Source organism: Aptenodytes patagonicus, chromosome 4 (genome assembly GCF_965638725.1).
Source record: "Aptenodytes patagonicus chromosome 4, bAptPat1.pri.cur, whole genome shotgun sequence".
NCBI lineage: Eukaryota > Metazoa > Chordata > Aves > Sphenisciformes > Spheniscidae > Aptenodytes > Aptenodytes patagonicus.
Genome location: NC_134952.1, coordinates 1459989 through 1479344, shown reverse-complemented (window position 1 = coordinate 1479344; position 19356 = coordinate 1459989). Strand labels below are relative to the sequence as shown.

The following is a 19356-nucleotide window of genomic DNA, read 5'->3' as shown; positions in this document are numbered from 1 at the left end:
GGTTAAAAACCACCACGAAACAGCTTTTGTGATGTTGCTGTAGGGAATAAACCTCTGCTAGCCAAGGGGTAGAATCGCTTTCTGCTGTTGATAGTTTCACGAAGAAACACAGGTAGTCTAATATATAATTGCCCATCTACTCAGTGGCCTAGCGTGCAATGAACAGATTTCAGCAGTACCCCAAAAACTCCCTGGCTATGAAACCATTTCTGGATACAACCTACTGCACTAAGTCTATAAAACATAGGACACTCAAGTGTACAAATTCTATGTACAATCAAGACTTAGTTTTACTAGCACAGCTAAAGCAATAACCCCTTCTTAGTAAAGATGGCATAAAATGCATGTTTTTCCATAAGTACAGAACAAATACACACAAGCACTATTTGTATACCACACACACATATAAATTGCTATCCAAGTATAACTTCATTAAACAAAGCAGTTAGTTTACAGAAGCCAAACAAAAATCATACTCAAAACCTAAAACTACGTTTTTCTCTAGTATACCACAATGAGGATGAGACCAACTCTCTCTGTGCCACCTCTGGAGATTGTCAGTTCAGACACACACAGCGTCACTCCGTGTATTAATATATTTTGAAAGCTGGAGGAGTCTCGTGGAGGTAAGAGCCTACCAAAGGCTGTCTAGGATCTCCCGAGAAAGTAATTTCTTCCCTTTTAACAGAGCATTTAAGTTTACATACAGTCATCATATACACACAAAAAAAAAAAAAACACCACCAAAATTTGCCTTGACTTAATCACCTGTAGGGGCAGGTTAATTTCAACTCATCTATACTATGTCCGAAACTAGCCAACAAAATGAAAAAAATTACCTTGTAGATCTTAGCCAACTCTACTTCCTATGACTTTATTATAAACCTACATATTAATAGCCATATATGTGACCTAATCTCTTTTACCTTGTCAGTGATTTATAAGAACAGAATTCCTCAGAACTAGGGCTGGAGAATATGCCTAATTATAGTCATTAAAAAAAAAAAAAGTAACAGACAACCTTTACATCTCATGAATTTCATTTAAAATATCCTCCCTGCAATATTTATATTTGTTTCAATGCATATTTGCAGAGACAACTCAGAGAAGAGTGCTTCTAAAACACAGTTCCAAAGACCTAATGATTATAGGAGTCATCTTGTGAGAGGAACAACCACTTACTCAGAAGATAATTACATGTTTATCGTTAACATAAATCTGCATTTCATTTTCTCTAACACTCAACAGCTATTAGTATAGTTAACATGGCTGCCACAATCTGCCCTCCATTCTCACCAACCATCCTAAAATGGGGAAGGGAGGAAAGAAGTCTGCATTAGCCAAAGAAGATATAAAGGAGGAAAGGTATGCAGAGGCTTCAAACATCCTTTATGAGCAATATACAAAGAATCAGGAATTTATGCCTTAGATACTGGAACAAAGTGAACAAGCAAAAGGAGTATTTATAGGGAAAAAAAAAAGCAATTTGATTTGCCAAGGAGTTCGGTGTTGGTTTTGCTATTATTGCAGATCTGTGGGTGTGTGAAGTTCATCTCTCTTCTGCAGCCTAGCATTTCCTTAGTCAGCAGTTGAGTCTCAACCTCATGTTTGGATAATTATAACCTGATCTTTTGAAAGAATCTGGAAGATCAGAAGTGGCTTATCAGTGCTCTGCTAAAAGAGCTATAATCCATTTATTTACAAGTCTTTTATCAAACAATTTCACTTTTTATCACTAACGCTATGTCCTGTTCTTATGTCCTTCATGTTCCACCACCATCAGCCACCAATCTTTACATTTCTCTTGCATTCTGTTACTGTGATACTATCATCTATACTTGGAAAAAACAACAACAACAAAAAAATCTTTCCCATATCCAACCCTTTCTTTGCCCATGTTAAATATTACCTAAAAGTTATTCCTTCCACCTCTGTATTTAAGATAAGTGGAAGTAATATCATGGATGAAATCCACCAGTAGCACAGACCAGCGTAAAACCATTTCATTTAGTCTGTAGTGATGCAGACCCTACCAGAGTCTCCTAGAAGAACAGTGGGGAAAAAAATGGGATAATTCTGGAACCAGAGTTTAAAATTAGAATCAGTTATAAAGGGTCCTTTAAGATTTTTTTAGGCTAACATAAAACACGTATTTGCTAGTATTTCTAGAAGAATAACTATCGCATGACAGGTTCCCAACATGACTGGATAACAGAAACTATAAGCATGCTAGTGTCTTGTTCCTGTGATACCTTCTGCACTTCTGTCCTACTCACTCTATGACAGCTGAGTGTACTCTGATCTCTTCATCATCAAAAGGTAAAGAAGAGTTACAAGTTTTTGTTAGAAACTAACTTACTGGGATCCTTTCTTCAATATTAAGCTCTTCTTTCACTGGAGTTTCCAAAGAAGTTGCTCCAACAGGGATGAAGTTATCATCTCTTGCACTGGTTAAGTGCCTGGAAACCACTGAAGAGCACCCTGAGAAGCCCAGGCCCCCCTGGCTACCTTCCCCAGAACTAACAGGAAGATTCAAACTATCTGGAGAAATATCACCGTAATTGTCCATGCTGACATGGCCAGGAGGAATATCTAGGTTGTGAGACTGTCTGTGATTTTCAGGAGCATCACAATTCTTCTGGTCATCAGTTGGAGAGTTTCCATCCTCTCTGAGGAGCTGAGCAACTCCTTCACCGGAAGCAAAAACATTTGGGTCTGAACTTTGTCCTGTACTATTTGTTTCTGCATCTTCACCACTAGATCCAGAAACAATCTCAGCTGTAAACTTTTGTATCGTGGAGCCTCCTAAACTATTTTCAGACACTCCTAAAACATTACTTTTTTCTTCTACAGGCTGCACTGCCTCTGTTGAGTTTGCTGGCGGAATAATTTCAACCAAGGATGCATTCCTGCTGGAAACATTTACCACGTTGTCAGACTGAGATCTAGTAAGAGGGTGGACAAGCAGTAAGTTTTTATTATGAAAACACAAACTTCCCAGGGAACCTGTCTCTCTAGAAGCAGCAGCAACATAATCTTCGGGGTTTCTACCACTTTTTTGTATTGACAAAATATTGTTTGAAGAACTGGCAATTGCACTGTAGGCTTTCCTTCTAGGAGAAACTCCACCTGGGTCACATGAAGTCACTGCATCAGACACCTCCTCTGGCTGGCTCACGTTCCAAGCCCCTACCTTCTCCATGAAACTAAGCGATGGGAGAGACTGAATTCTTCCAGTGTGGGGATATTTCAATTTTAAGGACTCAAAATGTTCATTGTTTTCTTTCTGAGCACATTGGAGTGAATGTTGCTTCTCAACAGATACAGGTGTACTGGTAGATGAGTTCCCTGAAGTTTCTTCATTTAAGCACGAAGGAGAGGCCTGAATATCTGATTTGATCACAAGGACACCAAGTTCTTCTGCCTTAACATTTTTCTTTAGAAATATCCCTGGAGTAGACTGATAGCTTGGATGAGCAAAGTATACAGAGAATGAGCCATCACCTACAAGATTAAAGGAAGGGGAAATGCCTGTAACTTTATGTCCTCTTTCTATGGAAAAATCTGAAATAGTTAATTCACCCCTGCTTACTCCAGGTTCTACTTCCACTCGGGCATCCTCACTGCTTGAAGAAGGAGCTTCCATGTCAGTCACAACTAGTTGTTTCGGTGCACAATCAGTGGTGCTTGTCACGGTAGCGATAAACTCTTTCTCAAATCTCACTGCAGGAGACAGTTGTTTCTGCTGATAATCTAGAAAAGCTCCCTGGAGTTCCTCAGCAACAGCCACAAACTTCAAGCTTTCAGAGCCATTTAAATCCACTCCATGTTCCTTCAACATTCCTTCACCTGTTTCAGAAGTCTTCGCAGAAAAAACATCTTGCGCATCTGAATTTTTACAATTGTCTTTCTTCAAATCATCAGATAAATTATTAGACAAATCAAGCTCAGGAACCTTTTCTTTTTCCAGCTTCTCCAGCTGCCTCATGCACCCTTCTGACTCACTCTCGGCCATTTTTACCTCTTCTTTTCGCATCTCTGTTTCCCTTTTTTCTGAATTCTTAGTTAGTGCTGTTTTACAAGAGGAGTTTTCTGAAGATGAGAACTCATCATGCCTCAGTAAACCTTTTTCTTTCTCTGAAAGCTTGAAAACAGTAACTGGTACGTTGCTGTCGTGGGAGAAAAGTTCGTCTTTTACAGACGTACCACAGGTCTGCTTTGCAAGAGAAGCTTCCATTTGGCTCAGTCTATTTGCCTTGGTTAGCATCACCTTTGAAGTGGAGTTTGCTAAATTGTCACTTGTTTGGGGAATCAATGCCTTCTCATTAGTATCATTTTTACAGTCTTCATTTGCCTCCTTGTTCACAAGTAGTTGTCCAGAAAAAGAGGTTTGCTGAGACAAAAAAACGCTACAACTGGCATCACAAGGTTCCACATGTCTGAAAGGAAGAGGATGCTGGGACAAAGTAAAGCAGGCACTGGGTGCATCAGAGGGAGATTCTGCCTGTGTCAGTGACACAGCTTCACGGATGTGCGAAGGCTTCAAATGCTCCTCAGACGCACCAGAAACATCAGGGACTCCTCTGTAATAGGCAAGAAAAGTAAGTGAATTTCTGATCATATTTTTTATTTCAACATCTATATTCTCTGCTTTAATATAAAAGAGGCAAAAGTAGAACTTCACTCAAACAAGTGACTGGGGTTTAGCAACATACACATAAATACATCCCCTAAACAGGCCAAAATGTGAAGAAATGTAAAGAAAGTCCAAACAACATCAAAAAGTCCTACTGCCCTATAAATAAAGGTTTGAAAATAATACTAGTTTCTACTTAGTATGTCAATATTTTTCAACCTATTTAGGACTGAAGTATTTTTTACTAACAGGATGTTTATTAGTTAAATAAAATATAAGAGTTGCTTACACACATACATAAATTTGCATGTGGTTTGTTTGTTGTTTTGTTTTTTTTTTAACATAAATCACCTACTTCAGTTTCATTGTATGAATTATTTCTTTAAAGGATATAAAATAAGCCAGGTCTCAGAGGAACACAAGCAACAAATTCCTATAAACTTCTAATATTTTTATTGTGGATTTTGAATTAATAGTTTTTTAATATGAAAATGATCATCAAACCCCAATTAATATTACTCCATGCAAGTAGATCACCGGCTCTGGTGGAACTAAGTTCTGATCCACAAAGTGAAGTCACAGTGTATCACATTAGGAAACAAATCTGTCTCCTGTCACACCAAAAAAAGTACAAGGAAGCCTAAACATCAGTGACACTGTAAATATGTGTGTTTATACGCACACTGCCTTTTTTTCCTCTTTTTAATAAAGGGCAGAGGATTTCTTGCCTTCTTTGCACAAAAGGAATCATTTTTCACACCTTGAAATGAAGGCTTGGACAAAGACTTTTACTGAAATAGCTATTTCTTTATGTATTCAAACTTTATATAAAAATGTGTATTTTAAATTCACGTAACATATATTACTCCAGTATATACAAACGACAATATTATGACATGTATATATCTGCATGCATTTACTAGATACTAGTTGTATCTGATGTTTGTCCCCAAAATTTCATGAAGTTTATTTCAGAGTCTAAGAAAGCTAAAAAGATGGCTGAGAGGGTGGAGTTCCTCATTTTCCCATCTTCATCAGGTACGTTAAGGATGGCAAGTTCAGAAGAGGCTTGTTCTGGTTTTCCCTTGTTCAAACTCTTTTGAAGGCAAAATAAAAAGATGAGTAGAACTCTGACAATGCCTTCTCTCTATACAAAACAAACAAAGAGTAAACCACACCTTCGTCTTATTTCTGTGACCATAAAACTGTAATTATTTAATTATCAAATGTAGGACAATTCATGGCCACTCAGGAAAAAAGGGTTGCGTTCTGCCATGACACCAGGTAACTTTATCCTACCTTAGGGGAATAAAATCCATTTCTGATTGCTGGAGAAGCATCTCATCTGAAAATCTTTGGCCTTGTGTTGAATACATCAGCAGTGGAAGACAGGGAGAGAATTGACTGTCCTGAATATCTGTTAAAAGTAACAATAACACAGTAATAAAAGCTTGCCAGGCAGTCCCTCTTTAAACTGCTCTACCAACTAATACAGCCTTAAAAATTCAAAAACATGCCAACTGCAGTGAAAATGATGTAATCCCATCATTTAAATCCTCTGCTGAAGCATGTTCCCTCATGTATTAAATTCAGCTTTCTTCTCGTCAATCTCAGAATGCTACATGACACTGACACCTCGAACTTACCCTCTTATCCTTAAACTTCTTTTTGTGCACATCCCTACCGTTTTCCACTCACTAGTCAGCACCTCCCCTCATGACTTCCATGCAGCCTGTACCATTGGAGAACGTCCACAGGGCTTCTACCCAGATCACTATTTACTCCTTTAAAAACCAAGAATCCCCACTGATGCCTTTCCCAATCTCCATTTTTCCATAGATTTTGCTTATAGCAAAGGCTGCATTTTTTTTTTTAGGGCCTCAAGATGCAAGTAATAATAAAACTGTCATCACAATTATACTAGTACCACTGTCTACTACTGTAGCAATAAATTTTAGTTTCTATCATATATTTCTTTGTTCTTTGAGGTAGTTGGCACTTCTTTTTTCAGTTGACCGCTTACAAAAACAAACAGAAATGTTTTATACCACAAGAATAAAAACAACTATAAGCTGGTATCTGATAACTGTAAATGACTACACATACATGTTTTGATGGATGCAAAAAGATTACTTCCAATACTTTGATAAGTAAGCTTTTTTTTAAAAGCAAAAAAGCTATTTGTCTTCAAGAGTATGACTTTCAGAACCAGAATTCACATTCATTTAATTTAGGTTCATTAGTTTTCAACCATCTCAGACAAGCTGTACTCTGTATCACTTACAAAAGCATAATCACGTCAGATAAGATAACCATTACATACAAAGAATTGAGTTTACATTACGTCAGCTTTATCCTGAGGCTTTCCACAGCCCGTATTACATCACCAGATGAGTGATATCCAACCACAAGATGACCTTTCTGATTAATTTTTAATTTAATACTTCCAATTAACTTTTTTTTAACTACTTTAGAACTCTATGTAGTGAGAGGATAATTATATGGATAGAAATAATTCTACATCACACAGCAAAGCTGGCTCAAAATTTGGATGCCCCCTAATCCAACCCCACTAGCAGCTAGAAAAATAATATGATCGCTATACAAAGATTCCCTTCTATCTCAGCAGCTGTCTCCACCACATGACCAGCCTAATGTCTCCTAGAGGAAGCCAAATTTATGCTTTAGCATCTGTAGTACAGATGGCACAAACATGCTACAGCAATTTAAGTGGGGAGTTTTTGTTTTTCTAGCACCCAGTACCTCTTTAAAGCTAAACTCTCCCCGTTACTTTATTAGATAAATGCATTGCACTAGTCACCACTCCATTTCACTTTCGTCTTAATTATTTGCAATACCAAACATGAATGAAAAGTAAAAAAAGCCACCTGCTTTTTTGGAAGTTTATAGGAAAGGAAATGATATGTATCTTCAAAAAAATAGGTATGAATAGCTACTCCTAAGCAACTTGACAAGAGGAGACATTCAGAAGAGGCTCCAATGTAGACTGGTAAGCACCTGTGCAAAGCTGGATGAAAAAATAATTTTAACACACATAGAAGTGTAAAAAAAGTAGAGGAGGCTCCAATGTAGACTGGTAAGCACCTGTGCAAAGCTGGATGAAAAAATAATTTTAACACACATAGAAGTGTAAAAAAAGTAGAGGAGAAAATGGCAGCATCAGCATAGAGGGAGCAGGAGCCAAGGAAATAAGGAACAAGGTCAGGAACGTCTCATTTATAACATAACAGCGCCTCAGGGTCTGTTATATTATAGGGCACAATCAAGACTTTGGTCTAATGTACCAGACTGATTGGTACTTATGTGATTTTAATCACAATTTGAATCATGGTTTAAAATCATGGAACAGGAGACTGATCCAATGCACTGTAATCTCCTTGGCATTTACTTAAAGTGTACTTTACAGAAAACAAAGAGGTTTGTTTTCAGTGGCTGATACTGACTTAGAACTAAATACAGCTTGCACATTAGATTCCTTATTCCCGACCACTAACTGGGAGTAGACAGTATTTACAATGCATCTACTCAAACATTTATTCTGTTTAGCATACATTTACTCAAACAATTTTTTGTTGTTATACTTGAAAATACTGAGTAGATTAACCATAGTTAGCTTGGATACAGAATTGCATTAAAGGTGCAAAAACATGTATTTTAAGAAATATTAATCAAGTTGGAATCTAAACTATCTTAGCTGTGTTAGATGTACTTTTTTTTCCTCCCAAATCTTGTTTTACATTTAAAATTATATTAGGCTTGTCATCTCACATCATGATACACTTCATGTTTTCAGAACTGGCATCTCATTTGTATTCATACAATAGACGAGAAAAATAAGCTTTCCAGATTTATAGCTTAACTTCTTCGCTTTGAATGAAAATGTGTTTTCAAGCTAAACTGAAAATCAGGAGTGATTAAAGAAAAAGCTTTTCCACACAATAAAGACTGGGTGTGCTGTCTTTGTAAATGAAGAAACAAAAAAGACTGAGGGAGGGAACCAAAAATAATTGAAAAAAAAGCTGTCAAATGCTGTCAAAAATAGGTCTTGCCAAACAATTCTAATGCATCTACACATGTATTGATAAAATAAAAGTGCATATACACATATATACACACACACACAATGTAAGTCACAACATTTGGCTGGTAAATTAATGCTTTAAAGATATATTATATCAATACAAGTGTTGAGTGGTACTTAAATTTTTGTTAAGAAAGTCAAACTCAAACAGATGAAAAAATGATTTAGCATTCTCCAAGCAGGATTATAAACAGGAACTCCTCGCTGCATGGGTATGTATCTAGTCAGTCCCTTCAAGAGCTGTTCTTGCCCGTGCTCTGTTTGAAACTTCAGAAATCCCTAAGCTCTTACAGAGAAGGCACACAGATGAGGCAGCTATTTGCCAAGCAGTAAATATCTCACTGCACAGACCATTGATACAGGGCAGTCTGGGTCACCTGGCATCACAGCATGGCAAAGGATACAAGTTTTAGTATAACTGAAGTCCAGCCACACATTGGTGGGAACAAAGCACCCCAGCAAATCTAAGAGAGTGAAGGACTACCTTAGGAAGCAACAACCTGGATGAGGACTTGGGTTCCTGACGAACAAACCACCGACAGGAGGCCAGTGCAATACTGTATCCAAAGTGGCAAGGAAATTTTTCATATATATAAAAAGAAGAATAGTGAATAAGTAGTAACAAGGACTATTCTTTCCAACCTTTTACTGAAACTACAATTGAAATGGTATTTGCAGATTCTGATGACCGTAACTCCGTATTTGTAAATATCAGAGAGGGATCAGAGAAAACATCTAAAAGATTGAGGAAACATGCCTTATCACAAGAGCCTCCTGGAACTAAATCTGTGTAGTATAATCAAAGAGAAGATTAAGGGTGACTTGATTACATTTGTATGTACATATGCAAGAACAGAAATTTGGTCATTAAGAGCATTTCAGTTCAGATAATATATAACAAGAATCTAACGTGAAACACTGAAGCTGTGCAGACCTAGGTGACAAATAAGACACTTCTGAGTGCACTGACATGATACAACAACATAGCTGGCTTTCTACAAAATGTGCAAGGCCATTTAGATAGATCACTAATGGCTTCAACAGTTATTTGAACAGCACAAATAAGTTTTGCTTCAATTCTCTCTCTTCCCTCCCCCCTCAGCCTCTTACATGTAGTCCTGAACAAGAGCCCCTGAGTTCTCCATCTCCACTTGAAGCAGTAAGACCACATGTCAGCAAGAAGGGACAGACCCAATCTCTCCACCCCAGCCCAGAGACATGTTTTTCCCTCCTTTTTTGCACAGGCAAGAGAACTCTGATCCAGCTGACATGTAACCATCTCTATTTCCAACCCTACCATTACGTTTCAGTCTGAACACAAGCTGATCCGATTGCACCAATCCACACGGTGGGTTTAGCAGAAAGGATGCAGCAGGAACAAGTATGCAGGACAAGGAAAAGCCAGACTCTTCCTTTTCAGTAGCAGACTTTAGCTGACTAAATATACTGCAAAACTGTACCCTCAGACTAGCCGCCATTTCAGGCGGCCTTGCTCCCCTGACTTCTCCAGAGAGCATTCTGGTTTTGCCGCGTAGCAGAAATCTGCCTTAGGCTGACAGTACCCTACCTTCCCCAGAGGTTTCCAGTCAGAGGAACTGTGGTGGTGTTCACTGACTTGAAGCAGCAGATGACTGACAAGGCCAGGAAAGAAGAGTGAGGGGAAAAAAGGGAACAGAAAAGAAAAAAAAAAAAAGGAGGGAAGAGAATAGTCGAGATTCACTGCAGCCGCATCCTCGGTGGAAACCCTCTCTTCCAGCTTGCCCCCTGCAGCAACCTGCAGAGGTGACCTGTAAAAGCATCCTTACAGAGTTCAATAGATGACATTTAACTGGGGCTACAAAACTGATTTTTTTTAATATACATAAAATATAACTCCAGCTATGTCACATGTTCTGCCTCCTCCAGCTTTTTTGAACATTTTCTAATCTTACAGCACATGAACTCTAATGCTTTCAGTGACTTATTTTCTTCAGGAGGCAGAAAGATCATCACTATCATATTTTGGGTGCTTACGATGATTTAGGGGCTCATTACGCTCAGACATAACCTAGGTTTTGCAGGCAGAGAAGCAGGTGCTCGATGCTTATAGCAGCAAGTGACGTCAGTACAACACCCTTCGAGCATCTTGTGTCAAAACAGTAATTCTTCCTGCTGTCACTCTGAAGGTCAAAAGCTTCCTCACAGTTGAATTCACTGAACAAGCAAAGCTGGGCATGCTACTTTATCCTACAGCCTGCTGACAATTCTGAATACCAGAGTCAAATTGCCATTTGTGGAAGACAAAAAAGTAAGGCAAAACAAAAACAAAACCTTCGTGGCTTTGTCAATCTGTTCCACAATGTAGCAGGAGCAATTGCAATACAACTGTCATTGTGATTTCCCCCCCTCCCTAAATGAAATTCAAAACACTTTTTGAAGAGAAGGAGGAATAAATTAGTATTATAGCTTATGTTTCTCCCTTCCTCCCATATCTGGAAATTTAAGTGCATACACAAAAAGGCTGTAGCTACTGACACACTCGCTAGAGAGCAACAAATAAAATACCAGCAGTATACAGAATTCTTACATCTTTGTATCATATTAAAAAGGCTTATGCTTTCTCTTTAGTTCCAGCTGCATTTAAAAAGCAAACTTTGACAAATATCAGGAAATTTTTCTTGATGAAATGGATTTGAGTTCTGCAAACCGCAATAATGTGGACAAAATACTATACAATGTACTAAATACAACAATCCTATACAGCGGATGTAGGCAAAGACAAAGCATACCTAACCTACCGTGTCCTTCCACTTTTTAATACCTGTCTTAAATTTGAACTTCCTACATGGCAAAACAAAAAAGACGGGGTTTTATTCAATATTAACCAACTCTAGCCAGACAGCAACTCACTGTGATGCACACATGGCTTTTAATTACAAAGCTGTCTGTAGGCCCAAAGATGAGATAGCCAAGAGTGCTTTTTATTTCATAAAGGAGAAAACCTCTTCAAGAACATCTCAGAAGTAGTTCCAAATCCACAGCAGCCAGCAATTAATTCAGCCATACCAAGCTTGTCTGCCCGTGTTGTTACGCTAGAATAGAACCTCACTTCATCTTCCTAACACCTTGTCCTTAAAAAAAAATAAATAAAGGCTTAGGACAGCAAGGGACAGGGCTTAGTGTTCAGTGTAGACTAAAAGCAACGTATTAACTCTGCATTGGCAAACGTTTGGGATTTCCAGTAAGTTACCTGAAGTTTCTAAGAAACCAAAAAACATGCTGGTCTTTCCTTTAATGCTGTTGTATCGCACACAGGATTTTAAAAGTTCCTTCAGCAGATGTATTACCTCTACCAAAGCTAACCTCGTGCCAGATTCTGCCTTTACAGATAGAAGTCATCTTCTGTCTTGTTTTTCTTCATGGAAACCCATGTATATTCACCCCCATAAAGTTAACAGAGAACCATTTACAAGAGAATCCCTGAACAAGTAAAACAAGAGGTTCAAGCAGAGAAGCAGCAATTTTTTGAACCAGATAATCCAGGTTACCAAAACCGAGTGCAATCTTTGAAGAAAGCATAACAGGAGACACAAGGGATAGTTGCAGCCATCAGTGCGAGACCTACAGCGGAAGGCATTGAGCCTCGGGCATCGGAGGGGTTCAGTATGAATGAGAACCTCTGGATCCAGATCCACCAGAGAGATGTTTTCTCTCCCTTTACAGGCTCCTTCACAAAGGATGGATCAAAGCATTATCAAAATAACCACAAAAAAACCGATGAAAATGAGCAAGAGCTGCACATTGTAATAACAGCCGAACTCATAAAAACCGCAGGAGTTGCCATGAATGTCTACCAGGCTATTCCCAAGGCAATTTCAACTCCATCCCCTTAAGCAGTTGTTTAACCTCAGAACAAACAAAAACTCAAAAAGCAACCTACATACAAGTAAGATTACACAAGCAGGTACGGGAATGGCAAACTGCAAGTTGAACTTGCAGTTAACTGGAAGCAATGCAGGTTTACTTTAAAATATCACAAGCAATCATGTTATTTGCCTATAATAATTTTGTTTGTTCGTAAAAAAACATAGCCTTGAACTAAAGGCTAAATAACTTAAAGCTAAAAGCAGCTTTAGAAGCACCTTGATTCAGCAGTTTCAGTTACATCCTGGAAAAGTGAGTCACAAATATAATAACCTAATGGGCGGGGTAACACTTGATTTTGCAGAGTGATCCTCTAAGGGATATCAATGCAAAAAGAAACACTTTGGGCTTAGTAACAGCATTGTTAAGTTACGCGTTTCTAAGGAAGTATATGCATAAAAGGAGTCTAGGTGGGGTATCATAAAAGTAAAAAAGAAAAACAAGTGTTATCAGCAGGTAAGAAGAAGTTAACAGAAGACATAACAGTAAGTTACAGTATAAATTAACAATTCAATTGGAGCTGAGACAGAGCTAACTTTGAAAGTCAAAAGTTAACATACAGTGCATGATCGAATTTGATGTTAGAACTAGCATTTAAGAGTTGGGGGGGGGGGGGGGATAAATAGAAATCTATGCCTAAGTGCAACAACTGCTAATTTAAGAGTGGAACCAATGGATAACAATCATGTCTGGAGCTCTGGTGACAGTTGTTTAGCATAGTAACTTGGATGCGTAAGAAAGCAGAAATGCAATAAATGGAAATAACGCAACTAAAGTAAGGCAAGCAAGGAAAACGTTCTAGCTTGGGTAACTAAAACAGCCATCAGTAACAGTCCTGGCTAATTTTGTCTTCCATAGATAGCACAGAAGAGAAAGTAAACCACTTCAACCATATGAGTATTGTTAACTATACATTGCTTAGTTCTGCTTTTGCTGGTTTTGGTTTCATTAAATGTGCACATACAAAAAGGGAAAGACATAATTCCTTCCAGATTAATTGCCATAGCTGAAGCTTGAAGTTAAAAAACAAGAGGAAAATATGAGCAAATAAAGGTAACAGAGAAAAATGGATCTGATAAAAGTTGGCTTTATTGCCAAGAGAAACAAGTTTATCTTGTTGGGGACAGATGTGTTTCCTATGATTGATAGCAATGAGTGGAAAAAAGTGAGCGTGTCTGTTTCCACCATTTTGAGGATTATTAGAAATGATTACAAAGAATCAGCAACATGGTTTGAGTCTTAAGATGCAGAGAATAATGCTGCGTTATAAAGAGAAGTTTTCTTTTTCAAAAGATGTACTACTAACAGTGGACTAAAAATTATACCACCAGAATTGACCAGAATACTCTGACTCCACATGGATTAAAATTAATGTAACCAAGAACGGATAAAGGAGAAATATCAAATCTTGGAACTTCTCAAACCAATCTTTAACTAAACTCTGATGATTAGATGTGAAAGGAAGCAATAAAACACTTAGCTTTTCTAAAGTAGAGGTGCTAGAACTGGAAAATATTACTGGCAGTAATATAAATTGCACCCAAATGCAAGTGGTAGCAAAAAGGAATACTCATAGAATATTAAACACTATAAGTAGTGGTTTATTGACACAAGAATATAAACAATCTGAACAGTCATTGGCGGGGAGGGCAGGGCAGAGAGAAAAAACAAAAAAACACCCGCAAAACAGTGTCTAGATTGGTGTAAATTCCAGGCATGGAACAGAATACAACCATGTCATTAGGAGAAATAAAACCCAGGATATTTTATGTCAAAAATAAAGACAACTGCCAAATAATAGATGCACAAACCCCACTAGCATTACCAAAAATAATCCATCAGTCACTTTGATACCTAAAGTGAGAGCTTGATGCATCACTAATGGTGTATTAATAGAGCTAAAAACGTGTTATGAAAAATGGAGTTATAACAAATTCATCTGTCCTGCGTGAATACAGCCTGAAGCATGCTGTACTTCAATGCAGTGACAACTCCCTGCATGCAAGTACCAATTAGCAGTTAATGTTTCTCTCACCTATGACACTGGAAACAGCTGCATGCATGTTCTTTCCCAGTATCCAGCCTGGTGGGGGATCACGTCAGAAAACTGAACCCCACGTGGAAAAAACAGTAACGTCCTTCCTGTATATATCAAGGACGAAACATATACAGTGTCCACCCATATCATGCATTAGCTAATCGGAATTATATAACGTGGAAGAGTGCTACGCTGGGATTAGCATGGCTGGAACAAACTTAGCAGTGAATCACAATAAATAGAACAAGCAGCTAAAGTACAAGGAAACACCAAGTCAGAAAACTCCATATTATGTTAGAGAACCAACAGCTATTACAATTAAGTGATGTAGAAACCCTGACTATTCACCACTGGTGTATTGTTCTTAAAGGATGCTCACAGCTGTATTACAATTAGGTCTTTAACACCCCACGGGTTTTTCTGTATTTCAAATTGCATTGTTAATGATAACACCTGAATACACCAATACACTGCACACAGGTTTTCACATCTTAGCACTACGATTAACAATACTGACGATAGCACATCAATTGAAAAAGCATTCTGAAGCCCAGATGACCAATATATTGGAAAGAATCAATATCCATACTAATGTGGTACATTCCAATATGGGTATTGTCCAAACCCAGAGAGAAATGTAACAAAGATATTAATGTTGATATGAATGAAGTAAGAATGTGCGTGTAAACTTGTGTTTAAGCACCAGAACAGAGGACTCATTAGCAGAAGGTCCTGTGCTCTGACAACAGGAGGATGACAACAAGGTTGCTGCATTTCATGTACACAGCTCCTGTTTCTGTTAGCCCAACAGGACAGCAGACTACAGCAAAGCACCATCCCAGGACTTGATAGCTAGCACGCATAGGCCGTCATGTTACAGGCAAGCTAGACCACTTGGGAAAAAAAACCAAAAAGAGTTGGTGCTTGTGAGTGCAACAGTGAAGGTGGGTAAACATCAACTTACTCTGACATTTTGTAAATCATTACCACCTTCCCCTTCCACGTAGTCTTTGTTATGCTGACTTCCTACATAAGCAAATCCCTTTATCTGGATAGCTTGGGTTAAATCTTGCAGTAGTACAGTACTTCTAGCTATAATTCCTCAGTTTTTCCTCTTATCTGAAAAGGAATACATATACTGAATAATTAAAGAGCAGTAACGCTTATAAGATACCTTTTTAAAGGGCTACTGAAAACCTTTTAAAACTGAATTTGGAGATTACTTTGTCTATAAAGAAATCCTCTAAGAAGCAGTGAAACATAGAAGCAGTATATAGTAGTTTGAATGTATGAGAAAAGAGTGTGTGCATGCTTGCACCCCTATCAAACAGGTTTTCATGTTATCAATACCATTATATCTACTTTACTATTATTATATCTACTATTTGGAAATTAACAAAGATTTTTGAATAACAAATTAACACAGATTCTAAGGACACAGAGAACTATCACCTCACCTAGAGAGAACCCCAAATATTTCTAACTTTACTCAGGTTTACTATTAATTCTAAAGGAAAACAAGACTACAGTTTTACCTGAGACCAAAGATAATCGCTTTACCTGTTAAAAGTTCCAGGGAAGGTACACAAGCCCTCTATCTCGTTTTGAAGATGGGCTTTGACAATAAAATTATACAGAACACATTTTGTAAACACCAGTTCTCACTAAAAGAAGTCAAATCCAGGTTAGGGACTGATTTAAAAGGAAAAGTAAAATCCTAATTGTTTAGCAGTTAAACAAAAGGCAACTTTGAACATACCCAGCAGTAAGCCATGTGCTGTATCTCCAGGAGACTGCCTTCTAGACACTTCTGCTGAAGGCAACACTCCTTCCTCCAGCGTAGGGAACTCCGTCAGGTCATTTCTATCACAAGTCAGGCCAAGCTTTGTCTCTGAGGCAGCAGTTAAATGGCTGGCATCCACTTCTGCTGGAAGCTGATACCATGACTCAATTCCCTAAGAACAGGTGGGGAGAAAAAAGTGCTCAAGCATCAAGGAAGTTTTATAAGGCATATTTCCAAAGGAAATAGACCAAGTTGTGAAACAATGGAATTATTGCTTCTAAATTGTATTTCCTACACAAATACTCAGTTTTTAATGTAAAAGAATTATGATGCGCTATGAACTGCAGAAGTCCACAGTCAGTTCTCACTACTTCCTAAGTTGTCATCGCTAACTATCTGATCACCAGCCTTCCATCACTTGTCTGAAACGGAGCTCCATCTCCAAATCCTGCCACTGCAGAAGACTTTTTCCAAACCAGAATGAAATCTCTCACTTAGAAATAAAAATCTTAGTAAGGACAAATGCTTCAGTAGGATGTTGGGCCAATACAGTTCCTGACACTGCGTAGTAAAGATGGTTTGCATTGTACAATTGGGGAGTAACAAGCAGAATAGTTTCTGATTTGCCTTTAAAGAAAGTTTCTAGTTACAGAAATTCTGAGTTCACACAAATAATGCCTGCGAATCCTAGCCAATTCTTTGGTATATTTTAAGAAAAAGACTTTCAGTTCATGTTCAAATGGAAAGGAGCATCTTTAGTTCAAGTAATTCATTAAAGAATTTGCATTGGGATTACTGGGGAAGCAATTAAACAGATAAATTTTAATTATAGAAAAGGCACAGACCAGTCTTCAGTGCAGAGAATTAGGAATATCAATCATTTATAAGGCAAACCGTATCATCAGCGTATATAACTTATAATTACATATGTTAATATAAGCAAGAAAGTGTCCCAGTGAATTGGCAGAAGTACAGTACTATCCCTACTTAATAGCTGCAAGTTCTTCTACCTTTTGAAACACTACTAAGGTATTAAAAGCTACTTTTCACATCAGAATTTTGCTATATGAGCTATAATTTTTGCACAAGATTCTTATAATCATTTGGAAATAAAATTTGTGATCAACTCAGTCTTTTCAAAACACCTGCGATCTTATGCAATTCTCAGAGTAATTAAATATTTGGCAGATAGAACTATTACGACTGTATCACGATGTGAGTACAGTTTTCCTTAATCACATATGGAACACATCATTAGAACTCAGGTCTAAAAGTAGTCAGATTCCACATGAACTGAAGCACGGCTCTGTGCTAACATGTAAATCAGCTATTTTGAGGTAGACAGATCTGACAATTTAAGAGGCAGTAGCAGGACCAGGATTATAGCAAATTACAAACTGAATACAGATCAAAGATACTGTTGCAAAGAAGAAAACATTACACTGGAAAATATACTAGGTTTATAACCAGAAAACAGAAAGGGAAGGGAAGGGGAAGAAAATTTAAAAAAAAAAAAAAAAAAAGAAAAAAAAATCACTGAACTACTGGGGATTCAGTTTTGAATGATATGTCAAAAAGTTTTGTAGCACTTGGATCAAGACTAGACTAGATGACTTGTCAGAGTTCACAACAGTCCTCTTCTTCTGCAGTTGCAAGATACAGAAACACAGACCTTTACAGGGCGAGTACAGTGAAGGTCTAAATTATACAGATAAAGCACTTCATATTATTTTCAATCATATAATTAACCTTCAACCACAACCAAAACAAAGCACAGTACAAATACCGAATTAATGGCAGTTTTCTGACATATTGCTTCTCCTAGGGAGATCCCACTGGTAACTGATGCCTGGGTTTCGCTACTGCTGCAGCTTATGGATTCCTCCTTCCAGCCATGACGTGGTGGAGTTGTTGCAATAGGCTAAAAGAAATAATACGTGTTTTTAAAACAGAAAATAATTTCTTGGTATTTCAACATATGTATATATTTAAGTGACAATGAAATATATAAAATACTCAAGCCATCCCCAACACCGAAAGTGAGGCGACTACCTCAATGTACTTAGGCAGTGACCTAAATTCCATCCAGAGTCCCAAAACTTAACTAAAAGAGGCAGGTTCATTTGCCACTTTAGATCCCAAAAAACAGTGAGCATGATTTTCTGCACATTAGCAGAAATTTCCGAGGGCCACAAATTTATTTCTCATTTCCAACCCATGTACACGCAGCTCTGAGTAAATCACAAAATACCAAGAAGACTCATCACCTTGATCAAAGTCAGATTCTGGCATTTGTCCTGTCTGGTTTATTAACAGTGGTTGTTGGGTTTTTTAATAGCAATTGTTTTATTTTTTTTTATATCTATTTATTATTTTATTAAAACCAGAAGGTTTTTACTTGTACCAATGTTGTAAACTAAATTTTAAAAGCCATCTTATGTATATATCTTAAAGCAAGTCCAGGTTGATTTCTATATTATAATTTAGCAATACCTGACATACTTTGAGGGCATGAATTGAAGTCAAATTGGACTTCTGCCTAGAAAAGCAGCTGTAACATTTTTTCCCCCACGAGGTAACAGAGAAAGCTGTTCTGCAGTCAGAATGAAATTTCTCTCCTATAATATCCCATGCCTGAGGTCACAGTGACTGTAATAGCTTTCCCCAGACAACACAGACAGCCAGGTTCAAACACAATGGTATATAATTGTGAAAATAGACATTTCTGGAACACCAAGATTCAGCCCAAACAAAAATGTTCCAGGAAAGTAGTTATCGGCTTAAAAAAACCTGGAGACTACCAGGTAATATTATTAATGCAGCAATTTAACACGAAGCCTCAACCAGAAGAAGGACTTGTAGCTCCCCCACCTCTTTAATTCCCCTCCCTGCCC

General features: G+C 37.7%; 1 protein-coding gene across 1 annotated transcript in view; it reads right to left on the bottom strand.

Moving 5' to 3' along the window:
- Window positions 1-18377, bottom strand: part of ALMS1 (ALMS1 centrosome and basal body associated protein) — a 60796-nt gene extending 42419 nt beyond the window's left edge. The window contains exons 1-4 of the mRNA XM_076335644.1: window positions 18249-18377; window positions 16439-16634; window positions 5936-6053; window positions 2360-4583 (exon numbers count right to left, since the gene is read on the bottom strand). Coding sequence (XP_076191759.1) covers window positions 2360-4583; window positions 5936-6012 — 2301 coding nt within the window. The 5' untranslated portion in view covers window positions 6013-6053; window positions 16439-16634; window positions 18249-18377. The remainder of the gene's footprint in view (window positions 1-2359; window positions 4584-5935; window positions 6054-16438; window positions 16635-18248) is intronic.
- Window positions 18378-19356: the final 979 nt, after the last annotated feature.